The 19,121-nt window shown below is 39.0% G+C and overlaps 1 protein-coding gene across 1 annotated transcript in view; it reads left to right on the top strand.

Annotated features, from left to right (window-relative positions):
• Window positions 1–19,121, top strand: part of PLBD1 (phospholipase B domain containing 1) — a 55,623-nt gene that overhangs the window by 22,843 nt on the left and 13,659 nt on the right. Inside the window, exons 3-6 of the mRNA XM_033116269.1 lie at window positions 4,469–4,552; window positions 5,877–6,015; window positions 8,451–8,591; window positions 9,016–9,160. Of these exons, the coding sequence (XP_032972160.1) occupies window positions 4,469–4,552; window positions 5,877–6,015; window positions 8,451–8,591; window positions 9,016–9,160 (509 nt within the window). The remainder of the gene's footprint in view (window positions 1–4,468; window positions 4,553–5,876; window positions 6,016–8,450; window positions 8,592–9,015; window positions 9,161–19,121) is intronic.

Below are 19,121 nucleotides of genomic sequence, written 5' to 3'. Positions count from 1 at the left end.
AAAATGTATAGTCTGATGTTTTAGGATGAAGTGCTCTATATATGTCAATTATGTCCATTTCATCTAATGTGTCATTTAGGCCTGCTATTTTGTTATTTTCTGTTTGGATGTTCTATCCATAGCTGTCAATAATGTATTTAGGTCCCTTAGTATAATTGTGTTTTGGTCAATTTCTCCCTTTAGTTCTGTTAGTAGTTGCTTGGTATATTTCGGTGCTTCCTGATTGGGGGCATAAATACTGATGACTGTTATGTCTTCTTGTTGTATAGTCCCCTTTACCATTATGAAATGTCCATCTTTGTCTCTTATCTTTTTCACCATGAAGTCTGTTTCATCTGATATCATTATGGCTACACCTGATTTTCTCTGGGTACCATTTGCTTGGAGTGTCAATTTCCCCCTCTCACTTTGAGTCTATGCTTGTCCTTGTAGCTGAGATGTGTCTCTTGGAGACAGCATATGGTTGGGTTTAGTTTTTTGATCCAATCTGCTACTCTGTGCCTTTTTATTGGTGAGTTCAGTCTGTTTATATTTAGGGTGATTGTTGATATGTGAGGATTTCCTATTTTTCTATCTTTAGTTTTCTGGTAAGATTGTGTCTCCATGGTTTCTTTGCCTTTTTGTTGCTGTCTATTATTTCTGTGTTGTGGTATTCTATGATGTTTCCCTCTGTTTCTTCTTTTATTACAGTATATATTTCAGTTCTGGATTTTTTTTGAGTGGTTACCCTTAAGTTTATGTAAAAGAAAGTTTGATATTTAGAGTATTCCATTTTCTTCAGCATGCTTACTTTCTCCATTCCCATATTCTGGTTCAGGGCTTTACTCTCCCCCCTTTTATGTTTTGGTTGCCACAAATTGTCCCTGTTGATGGTGGTTGAATAGCCTCTTTTAGTATTTCTTGTAGTGCAGGTCGTGTATTAGAAAATTCCCTCAGCTTCTGTATGTCTGGGAAGGTCTTTATTCCTCCTTCATATCTAAAGGATATCTTTGCTGGGTATATTATTCTTGGCTCATAATTTCTCTCTTTTAATAGTTTGAATATTTGGTTCCACTCCCTCCTGGCTTGTAGAGTTTCTGCTGAGAAATCTGATGATAATCTAATGGGCTTTCCTTTGTAGGTTACCGTCTTCTTTTCCCTGGCTGCCTTGAGGATTCTTTCTTTGTTGTTGATTTTAGACAGTTTCAATACAATGTGCCTTGGAGAAGGCCTGTTGGGATTGAGGTAATTAGGTGTTCTATTTGCTTCTTGAATTCGAGGATCCAGTTCTGTCCACAAGTTTGGGAAGTTCTCATCGACTATTTGTTTGAATATACTCTCTGTTCCCTTCTCTCTTTCTTCTCCTTCTGGTATGCCCATTATTCTTATATTGCTCTTTCTGATGGAGTCAGAAAGTTCTTGTAGAGTTCTTTCATTCATTTTAAGTCTCAAGTCTCTTTCTTCTTCCATCCGTGTCATTTCCAGGTTTCTATCTTCGATGTCACTGATTCTTTCCTCCATCTGGTCAACTCTACTTCCTAAGCTGACTATTTCATTCTTAATTTCTTCTATTGAGTTCTTAATCTCCAGAAATTCTATTTGGTTCTTTTTTAAAATTTCAATCTCTTTCGTAAAATGCTCATGTTGTTCTTTGATTGTGTTTCTGAGTTTATTAAACTGCCTTTCTGTATTTTCTTGTATCTATTCTTGCACTATTCCAGCTTCTCACACAATGGGGGGATTCCCTGGAAGGCAGGCTTCTCCTCTGTTAAGAGTTCACCTGGGTCATAGGGTGCCGCGTACCTGTGGGGATGTGGAGAGCTTTTGAAGTGCCAAAGCACTTCCTGCACCAGATTCAGAGCCCGGTGTTTCAGCAGTTCTGTTTACTCCTGCAGGGATCCGCCCAGATAGGTGGGAACAGGGATGGGATGAGTTGTGAGAGGTGGCCCAGAGCAATGGCAGCGACCATCACCACAGCCAGTCCTGCTTCCACAGCTCCCTCCCATTTGCCAGAACTATTTGGGCTGCGAATCTGTGTCTGCGACCATAGTTCTCAGAACTGCAAATATTCTGTTCTTTTGATCTGACACTACTACTGTTCTGCTTCTAGCACTGGGCAGGTGGGGGCGGGGTGAGTCTGAGAGGGTGGGGGCGCGGCTAGTCTCAGTGCCTAAGGCTTCTGTTCTCTGCTCGGTAATGAGGGCTTAAACTGCTGTTTTCAGCCTTCTTCCCTCAGTCTTTGCTCTGAGGTCTCTGCCGTAAGGGTTGTGTTCAGCCGTTTTATATGCTGTCCCCTCAGCCCTGGGCCATAAATGGAGCCCTAGCAGTCCGAGCTCTTCCCTCTCCCGCAGCTGTGGTAGTTCCGGGATGCAGCGAGCTTGGAGCACTGAGCTAGTTCTGCGTCCTGCACCTGTGCGGCTCTGTCTCGGCACTTCTCCCTTCCCTCCTTCCCTGCTTTGCCCACTTTTAGGTAAATTCAGTAGTGAGACTCTTCGTCTTACCTGTCTGCTATGCAGAGAGTCCTTTGTGAAGTTATAGCTGTTTAATTTGTTGTAAATTCCAGGGGAGATTTCCAGAGGCTCACCTTATGCCGCCATTTTGATGACATCACCCTGTTTTCCTGTTTTTCTGTTTCGCTTACTGTGATAATCTCAAGATCCATCTATGTTGTCACAAATGGCAGTATTTCATCTTTTCTTATGGCTGAGTAATATTCCATTGTAATATACCGTGTTTCCCCAAAAATGAGACCTAACCAGATAATAAGCCCCAGCATGATTTTTCAGGATGACATCTCCTGAACATAAGCCCTAATGTGTCTTTTGTTTTCGGGGAAACATGGTATGTACCACATCTTCTTTATCCAATCATCTATCAAAAGATACGTTGGTTATTTCCTTGTCTTAGCCATTGTGAATAATGCTGCAATGAACATAGGGATACACGTATCTTTACAGAGAAATGTTTTCAGATTTTTTGGGTAGATACCCAGAAGAGGGATTGCTGGGTCATATGATAATTCTATTCTTATTTTTTCTGAGGACCCTCCATACTGTTTTCCATTTTTTAAATTAAAAAAGTAAAACTAAATCTTTGAACAGTAAAATGGTAGTGGGCCATTAAAGCTTAGTAAAATATGCATTGTGTTTGAAGGAGAAGAGAAATATAAAATTCATTTAGACTTTATAAGACAATGAATAGTTATAAACGTTTTTTAAATTTTAATGATCACTGAAAGAATAGAATTGCATTTTACAGCTTTTAAATCAGTAGAAGTAAAAAGGATTGCTAAAAGAGTAGATCTTAATAGTTCTCATCAAAAAAAAGAAATGATAATTACGTGACTTGATAAAGGTGTTTAGCTAACACTACAGTGGTAATCATATTATAATATGTAAATATATCAAATGAACATGTTTTACACTTTAAACTTATATAATGTTTTGTCAATTATATCTCAATAAAAAAGGCTTCCTGTTAAGCATATCAGACACAGTTAACTTTTTAAAAGTAAGTTTAAAATAAATAATCCTAAATAGCCAATAATCTTGAGGGGATGGACAGTAAAATAATGAGAACCATTGAAAATCCACCAAATATTTGACAATTAAAAGGTCTGAGCATACCAAGTGTTGGTGAAACTGTGGTACAAACAGAAATCTCACATGTAGCTGGTGGGCATGTCAATTGGTACAATATCTGTGGGAACAGTTTGGCAATATCTAGTAACCACAGATGTAAAGAATATCCACCTGAGCAATTCTTCTAGGATATTATGTATATCCTAGAAGAACATCCAAGTGTGTGAAAAAAGACATTTACAACAATATTTAAAGATGCATTAGGATAGTGAAAAAAAATATTGTCCATCATATGTATGTATACATGACTTGTTATAGTATAGTCATACCATGGAATACTATCAGCAGATGAAAAGAATAAATTTAGGCTGAAGATGATAACATAGATATTTCTTTTTTAAAAAGTCATGTTTCAAGAAGCAAGTTAAAGTGATAGATAATATGATCTTATTTATACTTTGTTCTGAAACATGATATAGTACTGTGCATTATTTGTGGTTAGATATATATGTAGTGATGGTATAAAAAACATGCATGAGAGTAATAAATCACTGATTCAAGCTTGTGGTTACCTCTAGGGAGAATCGAGAGTAATTAGTGTTGGGAAGGTATACACAAGGGCTTGAACTGTATCTAATGTTTAATTCTTTTTGAAAACACATGCAGCAAATATGGCAAAATAGAGTGATTTAATAAAGTTGCATAATGGATACTTGGGTGTTTGTTACAGCCTATACATTGGAAACTTTTTCCAATTTTAAATTGTGTTTGATTTGTTAAAAAAAAAAAGTAGTAGGGAAGGTTTGCAGTAGGGGACATCCTAGTTAGCCAGGAAATTGGGTAATTGCCTATGTGGAGAAATCCAAGGAGAAAAATAGAAATGTAACAATTTTGATCTATCATTTCAGACACATGTATGACCACTTCGTAAACCTCTACCCACAGCTGATTAAGAAACCTTCCATCGTGGATAAAGTGCAGGAGTTTATGAAGTATGTATAACAGCTTTTCTCTTCTCACTGATATTGAGGCCACAGGGCCTGAATCTGTCGATTCAAACGGTATTTTTCCTTCGCTGCTTTCTGTTTTTTTCTCTCAGGCAGAATGCTGGAGTTGTTCTTGTAGTGAGGTATAGTACCTTTTGGTAATAGCAAGAAAACGCGGGACAGACACAGGGCCTCTAGTTTGGGCTCTTTCAGAGGTCAGGTTGAATACCACATTATCAGTTGCTGACACAGCTAGAGGAAGACGCCATCAGTGTAAGGCAGCCAAAGTTAAGTCCCTGGATCGCTTCCACCTGGGGGCCCCTCTCCTTGCAGAGATCCCTCCTCCTCCTCTGTGAGGTGCTTCCTTTCCAAGGGTCTGGTGACTAATCCTAGCTGGGTGTTAGCTCATATCTGAAGTCATAATTCTTAACATCCTCTGAGAATATTTCCATTTGAATAAAGTTTTCTGAAGATTAATAATTTTCAATATTGAGAAAATGTGTTACATGTTTGCAGGATGATGAACTATGAGATTAATTTGGGGACAGAAGGGCACTTAGTTTGGCTCTCCAAATTACGAAGGAAACAACCTCTTCATCGAATGCTAAAGTCCTCTGGAGCATCAGTTAAGAACCAACGAGCTAAAGCCCATGAAACAATGACATTGTATTCTAAAATTGATCTAGAGATAGCCTGAACAAATCAGAAATAGCTTTTATACAGTTATATCAGATAATCCCCTATGAAGTGCAGAGAACTAAAAGAGGAGAAAGAGACTAAAAGAACTCTGGAAAACAGAACTTTTTTTTTTTTTTTTTTTGCTGAGCATTCTGGGACAGAGGCATGGAGGCAATTATTAGCAACAACTGAAATAGAATGAACTATAAACTATGAAAATGATCTGAAAGAAATATAAACATATACAAACCATCCCATCTGCAAGAGATTTTATTTTTTTCCTGTTATTTAACTTTACCTCTTCTACGTAGAACAGTAAAGGTAATCAACATATCCTTACTGATTTAGTGAGACATTATGATTTGATATGAAATGCATTTGGATGGTATCCTTGAGTTTCTTAGGTCTCAGTATCACAGGCAGGTAAATCCTACACCAGATAGAGCATGGAGGAAGCTATACAGGAAGAGGCAAGGGGAGAAATCAAAAATTATTTTGGATTTGCCCTGATAGTCTTCCAAAGTGATTAGGTTACAAGATCCAAAATTTAAATTATGCTAGCATAATTATCTGAATATGTAGTCTCTAAATGCCTGGGTTTAATTTAGCTTTATATGAGCAACCTCTAGTACAAATCTAATTCCTCTTCCAGGAAGCAAGAAGAGTGGACACGGAATAACATCAAAAGTTACGATGATGACCCATTTTGGAGACATACAGGCTATGTTATGGCACAAATGGATGGGCTGTATGAAGGGGCAATGAAGAGGGCTCTATTAAGTGGGACAAAGGTAGGATTTTTAAGAAACTACTCAGGATTTATTGAAAATAATCTTTAAAATAACATTACACGTTAGAAGCAGATGAGAAATTAAGTATACATTTCTTGCACCCAAGGACTGTCTTATTTATTTATCATACTGCTAGCACTTGACTCACTGTCTGACATGAAAATCAAGCTTACCTATTTCTGCATTTTCTCAATCTCTTTCATTCTACTGTGCTCTGGAATAGGTTAAAGAAACTGGTATGAATACATTCGCTGTATAAGTAACCTAATAAGTGTTTTAGATGATATGGCCATTAAAGCAAAATATCTAAGTGTACAAATTCTATGCTTCCCATCTTCCACAACATACCTCCACACACACATACACACACACATATACACACAGGCCATACATAATTTTTTTAAAGCTTTACTGAATCATTGAGGATTCAAAGGTACCTTTTAATAGACTTCCAAAAATTATGAAGATCTTGTTCCCTGGGATATATATACATGCACACACATATGCTGGACAAAATATACAAAAAGACAGTTCATAGAAAAGTGAAGCAAAAAATTAATAATATGAGCTCAGCCCTGCTCATAAGATTTGAGATACAAATTAAAACCATACTGATAAATACTTTGTCACTTATCAATTTGACAAAAATTCCAAAGTGTGAAAGCATAATCTGTTGACAAAGCTATGGGGAAAAAGACAATTTCCTAAAATATCGGTGAGACTGCAAAATGGTATATCCACTATAGACAAAGATTTGGGCACTCAGTACCAAAATCACATACTCTTTTATCCTTTGACCCAATAATCCTACTTCTAGGATTATCACAAAGGTTCACTGGCAAAAATACAAGCTTATTTATTGCAGTTAGTTTATAATAGAGAAAGACTGAAAATAGCCCAACATGTAGAAGACTGGCTGCATAAATGATGTAGCCACAGACAGGAATAAGGTAGATCTGTGTATATTGTTATGGAATGACCTTCAGGATCTGTTATTAAGTGTAAAACATAAAGATGCCTTGTGTGCTACCTTATACATAAGAAATGGAGATAGAAGATAGATGATACATAGGTAGGTAGATAGATAGATAGATAGATAGATAGATAGATAGATAGATAGATAGATAGATAGATAGATAGATTATAGATACATTTGCTTATCTTTTCAAGTAAAAACAACAATGAAAGAATAAAGAAAAAACAAAAGAAGGGAGAAAAGAGGGTGGAGGGGACAGAGATGAAAGCTACATTTCTCTGACTATAACTTGCTTTGTACATTTGATTTTGGAACCAGGTAAATGCTATTCATAACCATAAAACAAAATTTAATCACAATGAAGAAACACAATCCCTGAAATCTGAAAACAAAGTAACACAAATATATCTAACTGTATATCAAATTCATTGCATAATCAAATGGATAGCAGTTATTGCAAATCTTAAAACACAGGTATTGCTGTACATCTTTAGTGGGACAGATCCTAAGGACAAGAAGAATCACCAAAAAACAAAAACGAAACAACCTTAAACTGTATTCAGTAATTTTACATCGTAATATTGGTATTGTTATTTTGAAATTTGATAGATTACAATAGATATAGTAAGATAAAGGAAATGAGTAAATATGCTGGATATCAAGATTTTCAGCATTAAAAATCAATAAAGACCCTATTTTTTAAAGTTAAATAATTAGGTTGTGTGTTTTTTTGTTTTTGTTTTTTGGTTAAAATGTCTTTTGCATTTGTCTTCCCACCACCTCTGCCTGAAAACCAGTTTGTATGCAGATGCCCAGCCTGGGGCTTCTCTGGTGGACTGAATCTTGCTGTAGCAATGCTCTCTAGTTAGCACAAAGTCATGTTCAAGTCTGAGAGTTGTTCCAGGGTTAAATGCTGACAACTCAGTTAGTCCTACGTTAAACACACAATCAGAATCAAAAACATCTTGGTTGAATGTTTTTGCTGTAAAGCAGTTAATTCTCAGCTAGGGGTGATTTCCCTCAGAGGATATTTGGCAATACCCAGAGATATTTTTGGTTGTCAAAACAGGGAGGTAATACTAATATCTAGTGGGTAGAGGCCAAAGATGCTGCTAAACATCCTACAGTGCACAGACCCCCACAAGAAAGAATTATTTGGCCCAAAACATCACTAGTGCTGAGATTGAGAAAACCTGCTGTAGAGGAATGAAAACAGAACGCTGTTTTACTCTTAGGAGACTCTCCCCAAATCTGAGAATATCAAAACATGCTAAAAATAGCTCATAAACAATAATGTAACAAAAATTATTTTATAAGTTACAATAAAATCTAGTGTGTCTCTTACATTAGGGACACTTCACATTGGAATAATTTAATGAATCCCTAACAAGAGGAACAATAGAAAATGACGTCCGACTATCACAAATCAGTATTGAGTGCTGTCTCTGTCCTTCTGTAGCCCATGACCCTGTTCCAGATTCAGTTCCTGAATGCTGTTGGAGACCTGTTGGATCTGATTCCCTCACTTTCTCACACAAAAAACTCCAGCCTGAAGGTTTTTAAGAGATGGGAAATGGGACATTGCTCTGCTCTTATTAAGGTGAGACACACAGCAGCATTTCACCTTTTCCTTGTTCGGATCCACACAGAATTTTTCTATACGTCACCCAAGTATGGCAACCTCTCATCACCCCTGCCTCTAGCTATAGATCAGCTGATGGGTCCCTCTATCATAAACATTAAGAACTGGGAGGAACTGATTATGAGAATTAGATGCACATGATGTTACATCTGTTTCTTCCACCATTCTTCCCATGCTGTATGTGCCTGCCGCTCCCAATTTCCAGTATCTTCCATTTTGGATGCTAGGACAGAGTCTATCAGTTCTGTGCACATTAAAGGTTAACTTTCCAGTAATAAATATAGCAATAGACACCTGAATTGACATAATCCCTGCACACTTGCTTCACTTGTAGTCAGTTATCTATATACCTCTGCGTCATTCACTATAATTCTGGCTATAGGTTCTTCCTGGATTTGAGAACATCTATTTTGCTCACTCAAGCTGGTACACGTATGCAGCCATGCTCAGGATATATAAACACTGGGACTTCAACATCAAAGATAAAGACACCAGCTCTAGTCGCCTCTCTTTCAGCAGTTACCCAGGTAAATAAATTTAGAGAAACATCTGAGAACTCTGAGTACTATTTCAGGATAAATGGGAGTAACAGGAATGGAAAAGTGGATAGTGGTTAGTATACATTAATGAAATTTGATTTTAAGAATGTTTCTTTGAAGAAATATAGCTATAATACTTTTTATACAGAATGACACAAATTAAGTTAACAGAGCTGCCAAAAATCCACTTCAGCAAATGCCACTGAGTATTAAGTACAAAGCATTTTCCTACGCTCTGCTGTGGAAACAAAGATGCTCTCTGTATCTCTTTGAGGACCTGTCTCTGTTTCTCTTATTCATTGCAGTGTCCATAACACTTAACCTAGTGCGTGGCACCTAGTACTTACTAAATTTTGCTGAATCAATGGATGAATGAATGCATAAGCTTATAAATGTTACACTAATAAGGTAGCAATCCAAGATGGTGGAGTAAACACTGTACCTGCTTCCTTCCATGAACACGTTAAAATTACAACTAAATCATAGGACAGTCAACCTGGAGAACCATCTGAAGTCTGGCTGAACAGAAGTTTCATAACTAAGGATATAAAGAAGTCATGTTGAGACTGGTTAGAGGGATAGAGACGCTACAGGGGCTGGTCCCACACCTGTGTGTGGTGATTGAGAATCAGGAAGGATATCTCAGCCATGGAGATTCCCCCTTGATGAGCGAGAGACCACAGCCCCACACCAGCCTTTCCAACCCAGAGTACTGGTGCCAGGAAGAGGAGCCCCCACAAAATCTGGCTCTGAAAAACAATGGGAATTCCAACTAGTGCGGAAGGCTGTGAGAAACCCAGATGTCCTCTTAAACGGCCCGCGCACAGACTCACTCGCTCACAGGCACTCACCTTGGGCTCTAGAGGAGGGACAGTAACTTGGGGAGCGTTGGAAGCATACGGGGGGCAGACTGTGGTGTGTGGCTTCAAAGCGAGTGCTGGAGAACAGTCACCCTTGTGTGGAGCCCTTTCCTTGTGTACAGCCGGCAGGCGGCACCATCTTTCCTGTGTTGAGCCCTCCCCCACAGGCCAAATCTGAATCTGATTGGTCTGGTGAGTTCTGCTGCTCCACTTTGCTGACTCACTGAGACCCCACCCCAACCAACTCACCCAACACCAGAGGCACTTTTTCTGAGAGCAGCCAGCCCCGCCCAGATTTCACTCTTTCTTGAAAAACTACTGGAGTCTGCAGGACCTAGGCAGCAGCAGCTGGCCTCAATATGCTCTGAGACTTTTGCTGAGTAGCTCCCAGCTCAGTACTGGCACCAAACCAGTCTATATTAACCTGGTGACCACAATTCTTCCCACTCTAGTGACTCCCTGAGACACTGACTCACCCAACTCGTGTACTGTACGAGGCCTTATGAGGAGTTGAACGTTAAGGGAGCCAACAGGTGGCAGCAAGCCTTGGGGTGTCCTGATTTTTTGTGGAGTTACCCAGGCCTGGTACTGGTGGCAGCAGTCCTCAGTTCACAGTGTGGCCTCTCCCACATACCTCCAGGTACACCACAGGAAGCAAAAAAAAATGCAGATTGCTTTGTAGCTCCTACCAGATAGTCCCTGCACAGTCACAGGCAGTGAGTGACCTGGGCCTGTACCAGAGCCCCTTGCAAGAGTCCCCAGAACCAACATACTTGATTGACTTCAGACCATAGCAGAGTACCACCCGATTAGCCCCCAAAGCAGCACACACAAAGGACAATCTTAATAGGCACCAAAGCCTTCCAGGGTGAATTCCACTCAGTGGGGTAAGCCCTCCACACAGCAGCCTATAAGCTGTGGACGTGGCCAAAGCCACAGCCAGCAGGGTCAATACCACCCACTGACATGTTAACAGCAATAAAGGCTCAACTATAACAGGAGGGCACCCACAACCCACACAAGGGACACTCCTGGATGTGGAGCACTCGGATCAGGTGACTGGGGAAACTGTGCCAGGACCCCACAGGACACCTACTACATATACCCACCCAGCCAAGACTGGGAGGCATAGCAGATCTACCTAATACATGGAAACAAACACAGAGAGACAGCCAAAATGAAGAAACAAAGAAAAATGTCCTAAATGAAAGAACTGGAGAAAACTTCAGAAAAATAACTAAACAAAATGGAGGCAAGCAACCTACCAGATGCAGAATTCAAAAAAATAGTTAAAAGAGTACTCAAGGAACTTAGTGAGACCTTTCATTAAAAGACAGCAAGCATAAAAAAAAAGACATAGAAACCATAAAAAGAACCAGTCAGAAGTGAAGAATACAATGACTGAAATAAGGAATGCACTAGAAGCAATCACCAGCAGACTAGATGAAAAAGAGGATCGAATCAGCAATTTGGAAGACAAGGCAGCAGAAAACACCCAATTAGAACAGTAAAGAGAACAAAAAAAATACCCCCCCCCCAAATGAGGATAGTTTGAGACCTCTGGGACAGCATCAAGTGTAACAACATTCACATTATAGGGGTACAAGAAGGAGTAGAGAGAAAGCAAGGGACTGAGAACCTATTTGAAGAAATAATGAGTGAAAACTTTCCTAACCTGGTGAAGGAAGTAGACATACAAGTCTAGGCAGCACAGAGAGTTCCAAACAAGATGAAGCCAAACAGGCCCACACCAAGACACATTATAATTAGAATGGCAAATGTTAAAGACAAACAGAGCATCTTAAAAGCAGCAAGAGAAAAGCAACTAGTAACTAATAAGGGAGCTCCTGTAAGATTGTCAACTGATTTATCAACAGAAACTTTGCAAGCCACAAGGGATTGACACAAAATATTCAATGTGATGAAAAGCAAGGATCTACAGTCAAAATTACTCTACCCAGCAAAGCTATCATTTAGAATTGAAGGACAGATAAAGATCTTCCTGACAAGAAAAAAAACTAAAGGAATTCATCACCACTAAGCCAGTATTACAGGGAAGGTTAGAGGGACTTCTTTAACAGGAGCGGAGGAGAGAAAGATTAAAATTATAAATAATAAAATGGCAATAGCTACATATCTGTCAATAATTACTTTCAATCTAAATGCTCCACTCAAAAGACATAGGAGGGTTGAATGAATAAGAAAACAAAAACCTTACATATGCTACCTTCAAGAGAATAATTTCAGATTGAAAGACACACAGAGATGAAAAGTAAAGGGATGGAAAAAGATATTTCATGGAAACGGAAAAAAAATCTGGTGTAGCAATACTTATACCAGACAAAATAGACTTTAAAACAAAGTCTGTAAGAAGAGAAAAAGAAGGACCCAGTAATCCCACTTCTGGGTATTTATCTGAAAAAAATCCAAATGCTACTTCGAGGGGATGTGTGCATCCATATGTTCATTGCAGCATTGTTTACAATGGCCAAGATGGGGAGGCATACAGAGGGTCTGCTGATGGAAGAATAGATAAAGAGGAAGTGATACATATATACAACGGAATATTGCTCAGCCATGGAAGGGAATGGGTTCTTGCCATCTGCGGTGACTGTGCTGAGTGGAGTGTAAGAGAAAGACAGATGCAAGGTGATTTTGCTTATATGTGGAATCTAAAGAACAAAATAAACAAACAAAATAGTAGCAAACTAGTAGATACAGAGACCATATTGATGATTGCCAGATAGGAGGGGTGCTGGGGGTGAGTGAAAAAGTGGAAGGGATTAAGAAGTACAAATTGATTGTTACACAATAATCATGGGGATGTAGGGTATAGCATAAGAAATATAGTCAATAATATTGTAATAACTATGTATGGTATCAGATAGGTATTAGATTTGTTGAGGTGATAGGTTAGAGGAGATTGGGGACAGGGTGAAAAAGGTGAAGGGATTAAGAAGTACAAACTGGTAGCTACAAAATAGTCATGGGGATGTAGAGTAAAGCATAGGGAATAGGTCAATAATATGGGAATACGTATGTATACTGCCAGGTGACTATTAGGTTAGTCAGGGGGATCATTTCTTAAATTATACAAATGTCTAAACACTATGCTGTACACTTGAAATTAATATAAAATAATACAGAATGTCAACTGTAATTGAAAAATTTAAAAGTGGGGGGAAGGTGAAGGGGAATATGAGGTCCAAATTGTCAGGTATAAAGCAAATAAGTTATGAGGATGTAATGTACAGCATAGAGAATATAGTCAACAATATTGTGATAGCGTGGTGCAGTGTCAGATGGTTGCTGGACTTATCATGGTGATCACTTCTTTAGGTATATAAATGTTGAATAACTATGGTGTACACCTGAAACTAATGTAATATTGTATGTTAGCTATATTTTAATAAAAAATCTTAAAATCAAAAATGTTACACTAACAAGGTAAGTACAATACAGGTAAGAATAATGTTATTACTGGATACTGTGTATGCTACAAAAGAAGTATGAGAAATGTTGTGTGTATTCAAAAGAGGGAGAATTCACAGGCAATTCTTGGGGAAAAGATAGGTTGACATTTGAGATGAATCATGAATGATGACTAGGAGTTGAATAGGTAGAGATGGATGGGAAGGACAATCTCTGCAGAGTAGGGGGTTGCAAAGTCCTATGCAACCACCTAAAGAAGACAGGCAGATGAGGTAAGTGAATAAAGGGGGCTGGTAGAAGAAAATACAATTGAAACAACTATAGGAAACACACGACCCATTGAAAGGTGGCCAACTGCTCAGCTCCCACTGACTGTTGTCACCATGCAGTGTGGAGATCAGTGTTTCCAGATCCTCCAAATTCTCAAGAGAGAAATGTTGATTTAAAAAACAAAACCCACTGTTTGAACTCAAGAAAGCATATCTGCGAAGATGAATTGCCCCCTCAATTGCAGGTTTGCAACCTCTTCGGGGAACATCATGAACAAAGGCAAGGGGAAAATTCTTATTAAACACCCAAAAGAATCGAAGGAGGATGTGATGTGGGCACTTTTGACATTTAGTTAGATATCTTTAACTTACAGGGTGGTTATACCAACCATCTGTCATATTTATCTACCATCGTTATATTTATCAGAGTATTATTGCCCCTTGTGGTATAATTGCTCCTGAGAGTATTAACACCGTCCTATCAGGAATTCTGACCAGGAACATAGCTCAGTATTTTTCTGTCCTTGTGATCTGATCCTTCCTTTGAGACCACTTTGGTTTCTTCTTTGTCATCGTTGGCTTAATTGTTTTAGTATTGAGTCGATCTGGGGACTCCTCGCTCTGTGCTTTGCTTCTTTTGTGTTCCTTTAGAGCAAAATTTAAGGACAGCAAGAGACTGAGGCCCATCATATATCCTTACTTTTTCTCTTATTTGCAATGAAATGCAATGTTCAAATGTTACTTGCACTTCTTTGAAATCTCTGCAAAAGGGTGTTCTCCCGTGGTCTTATGGGTCCTGGATCCAAAGGTAGTGATGGGGTAGGACTTGGGGGATTTTTATGAAACATATGACTGTTAACCACTTTGGATATGCATCCTTTCAGAATAGATAAATACATAAATAATAGTTTCTCTTAAGCAATTACACTGAGAGAGAACAAAAGTAATTTTTTTTTTAAGCCCAACGTGTTTTAACAGGAACTAGTGAAGCAATGTGATTCATGTTTTTTCTAACTGGACAGCTTTGTTCTCAACACAAAATACATGTAGAATCTTATTTCTACTAAAAGAATTGTTTGATTAAGGGATCTGCCACACTGGATTCATCCAATAAATATGGAGCTAGGCTTTGCCATGAACATCATGCCATAGGAGCTGTTGATCCCAGAACAGAACTGGACGGCTTGTTGGTTTTTCCTTGGTGGAGGAATACCATGGCTGACTGAGTGGATTAGAAGTGTGGGGTTGGTTTTGTATTAAAGTGGGCAGGACCTGTAGCTCTTCATAATACAGATGAGGACATAAAGAATTGCCGAGTCAGAACAGACAGATCAAGTCATGAAACTGTCCTGACTTGGCTGAGGCTCACGGTAAAGCTGATGATAACTGGGATGGTACAGATACCATTGTACTAAAGATAGGGGTAACTCTGAAGGTCTCATATGTACCTATCCATACTTATACAATAAATACAACAGGACCCTCCTGATGTATTTCTGACCACCAAGATGATTGTCAGAAAAAACTCTAAAGCTTCAAGACAAAATGAACTTTTTTTTTTTTTTTTGAGATTTCCAAAAAGGAGAAAGGTAGAGTTTGGAAAGCTGCTAAAACTGTTCCTCAACATATGAAGTCCAATCACTTTACTTCGATGAACCTGTTTTCTTGCTTGTAAAATGAGGCCAACATAATGCTTGCTTTATGAAATTGTAAATGTGATGTAATTTATTCATTCATCAACAATTTTCTGTTAAATTGTGCTGGCAAAGTATTTACAATGGAGAACAGGATAGATACAATTTCTCCTCTAAAAAAATTTGCATTCTGGTGAAAAATTAAGACAAATGAAAAAATAAAGTTAATAAAGTATAATTTGTGTAAGAATAGGAAAAACTAGCTTGGAGCTGTTGAGATAGCTTCTACGAGAAAGTACAATTTAAGTTGAGGAACAAAAGACAAGTGAAAAAGAGCCAGGTCATTGGGGATAATTGTTCCATGTGCAACAAACAACGTGTGTAAAGGCCGGTAGGCCAGAGAAAGTGTGGAGAAGGCCAGAGAGAGGGAATGGAGGGTAATGCAAGACCATTAAAGTAACAAGTGGTAGTGGTACTAATAGAGTTTTGCATTTTAGAATTATCTGCCCCATGAAAGGAGGACAAGAGAGGCTGCCAACAGAACATTTAGAAGGCTGATACAGTAACCCAGGTGACTCAAACCATATAATGTTTTGCAGGTGGTCAATCAATGTATGGGGGTAAGGGAAGGGCAGGAGATTGATACCCATCTCCAAGAAGAAAAGAGAATGTCAAATAGGAGTTACCATAGCACATTGCAACTTTCTGTGTGTTCCTGTTGTCCCAGCCAGAATCCTTGAGGGGTAATTACCTAATAAGAATTGCCAGAAGAGCACTCCCACAATTATACTCCAGCCCTGGAGAATAGAAGGAACAGTAGCAATCCTTCACAATCCATTCAACAGTATTACAAAAGGATTTACGGTCTCCAGCACACCTAGCCTTATCTAAGCCAATCTCATGCTCTTGGCTCATCAAAGCCCCAACTGACTCCATAAAAATAGAGGTGGTTAAGTCAAGGAAGTAAATTAATAGAATAACCGCCATCTTAATCTAGAAAGGATTTAAGTGATTTGGTAGCTTAATAGGCTCAGTGTTTCTTAGTCAGTTTTTTTAAAACAGAGTAGGAATTCTCTTTACCCTTGGGGAAATTATTTCACCTGAAGATGCTAACATGAAATGTCCTGAGGAAATCAAAAGTATACCAAAAGTATACCAGGTGCCGATAACCTTAGCACCACCCTTAAACCCAGGTGAGTGCCTTCCTCAAAATTTTCTAAGTCCGCCTCCAGCACTCTAAGACCAGCCAGGCTGGAATACTGGGGCATCCTGGCCCTAGTCTGTGTCCCATGTGTATCTGATTTAGAAAGCACCTTCCCAGAAATTGTCTACATATCTTTCCAGTGCCCAAGACCAGCCAGCATGGCAGAGCCATCCAGGTGGGGCCAAGCTCAGACAGGGACCCATATGGGTCCTGGTTTCTGTATCTCCCTTTTTGGGGAACTATTTTCCTCTACCCACACCCACAGACAAGTTCAACAAGGTGCCACAAGGAGCTCAGGTTCTCAGGCCTATGAGGTAGTCCTTGTGACTAGATCCTTTCTGCTGGCCCATGTAATATTTTTTACATGGTTGAGCTGACAGAATGTTGGTAACATGATGAGTTGGATTATTCTCACGTCAGTCAGACACAGCGTATGTTCATGGCTCTGAGCTATCAAAGATCACTTTTACCCTTGGGCTTAAGTACGTATGTAGGCCTCAGCTTTCATCTGTGTTCTCACTGCAGTGCCACTTTCCTTCTACAGCACCTAAGGGCAGTGAGGCAAGTGACACGTAAACTTTACTCTGTGTGCTCCACTGCTGGCCCCTGTGGCAGTCACTTCATCTCTGAAGAGAGCTGGGCCTGGTCCCTACCAGGGCTTTTGAGGACCTTGCTCCATCGCACAAATGGGCCTTTTAACAGATCTCATGACTCCCGTGAATGAGGTGGTTTCCCACTCCCACGGGTGAGTTTTAAGCTGCATAGATAGTCCCTGTACAGTTGGAGCTGCGCTTCTGGCTTTGCCCATAGACTTCCCATGTATCCTGCCCACTGGTGGGGGTGTGTGACAGGTGGGGGTGTGGAAAGACATCACATTCTAGGGATGCAAGGATTAAAGCCTAAGGAGTCCAAGAGAAGACACAATTGGAAATATACACTGCTCTATGTTTCTGCTATAAAATTCTGAATCTAACTTTAATGACCATAAAATGAATTATCATTCACATTTCTCTTAATACTCTGGGTAAGACTTGCATTTGGGGTCATCATTAACAGATCACAGTAGTGATCTTTGAAAGAGTCATTAGCAGCCAGTATTCACCGGTGGCGCGACAGATATAGCAGAGTCATTAAGTAAGTGGTGTTAGGGAACTAGAGGCCAAGAAATCTATGTTGTTTCTGTACAAACACGTTACAAAGAGTCATGGCTTTGTGAATAATAACAGTATTGCTACCTTTTTCTCATGGCGGGAGATATAAAGTTATCCAGGAACAATGCATTTGATAAAGAATACAAAGAGATGGCCCCTGGACACTATAAGGAATCTTCACATGCACTGGCTGACTGGACAACACACAAATACATAAGTACTTTTCTCTACCCATTATTCTACATCTTCAATGGTAAATCACTATTCCTCACATGGGCCCATGAATTTTGGAATATATTTTTTAATCAAATTGTCTATATACAGAGTTTACAAAAAAAAATGAATACACATTTTAAGAATGGAAAAATATGTATTAAACTTGTAATACTCAACACATACCGATATATCTCATACACTTCCAATATATACCGATGAATACAAGTCATGTATATACATTTTTTGGCACCCCTGGTATCAGCAGGGGCCCTGAAAAACACACTTGCCTGCGGCTCTGAAAACCCTAAGGAAGGTGGTCCTGAATGACCTGGTTTGGACATGGTGGGAACCGAAGAGAGAAAGGGGGAAATGAAGTGAAAGGTGGAGGTGAGGGCTTCCTAAGAGATTATCATCTCTATCACAACCTCATTGTTTTCTATTGTTTTCTATTGTTTTCTATTCGTGCGGCCCTCCCTTTTATACCCTTGATTTAAAAACAAGAGTCCAAAATGTTTAGGAATTATTATCGAGACATTTCAGAGGCAGACCTGTATGTTCAGCACAAGAGTTGGACTTCAAAGCCAATCCTTTGTAGCCACTCTGATATTAAATGACAGGAATAGGACCTAACTAGTTTTATGGGAATTAGGCAGCACCCAAGTTTTAAATAAATTACTATAAACTTCTTTGTGCTCATTTGCTATTGAAATAAAAATTAAAAAAAACAAAACACAACCTAATATTTGTTTAGTTCCTTCTTATATGACTGGCATTTTGATTGACACTATGCTAAACAGTTTATTAATATGTCATTTAGTTTTCATAAAAAGCGAACAAAGAGGGTAGTATCTGCATTTTTCACATAAAGAAACAGGTTTAGAGAAGTTCAATAGCGTGCTCCAAATCATACCACTCAGAAGTTGGAGCCTGGGGTTCAAACACAATATATCTGACTATAAATATCCATTTTTTCCTCCAGAAATGATTTAGTTTGCATTTAAGTTTAAATGGTTAAAACTAAAAGGGCCTCCTAGCATGCCAGGTGGATGAAGCTTTTGTGTGGGAACAAAAGCTGAAACCTATTCAAAGTGTTTTGATTGAGGATTCCGGTAATCATCCCTATGAGGCTGAAGCTTCAAGCTTTATTATCTGTAAGGGAGGCTCTCTGGAACTGGCTTAGTGT

The sequence above is a fragment of the Rhinolophus ferrumequinum genome, chromosome 10 (genome assembly GCF_004115265.2).
Source record: "Rhinolophus ferrumequinum isolate MPI-CBG mRhiFer1 chromosome 10, mRhiFer1_v1.p, whole genome shotgun sequence".
Taxonomy (NCBI): domain Eukaryota; kingdom Metazoa; phylum Chordata; class Mammalia; order Chiroptera; family Rhinolophidae; genus Rhinolophus; species Rhinolophus ferrumequinum.
Note: the sequence above shows the minus strand (reverse complement) of the source record. Positions and strands in the feature narration are given on the sequence as shown.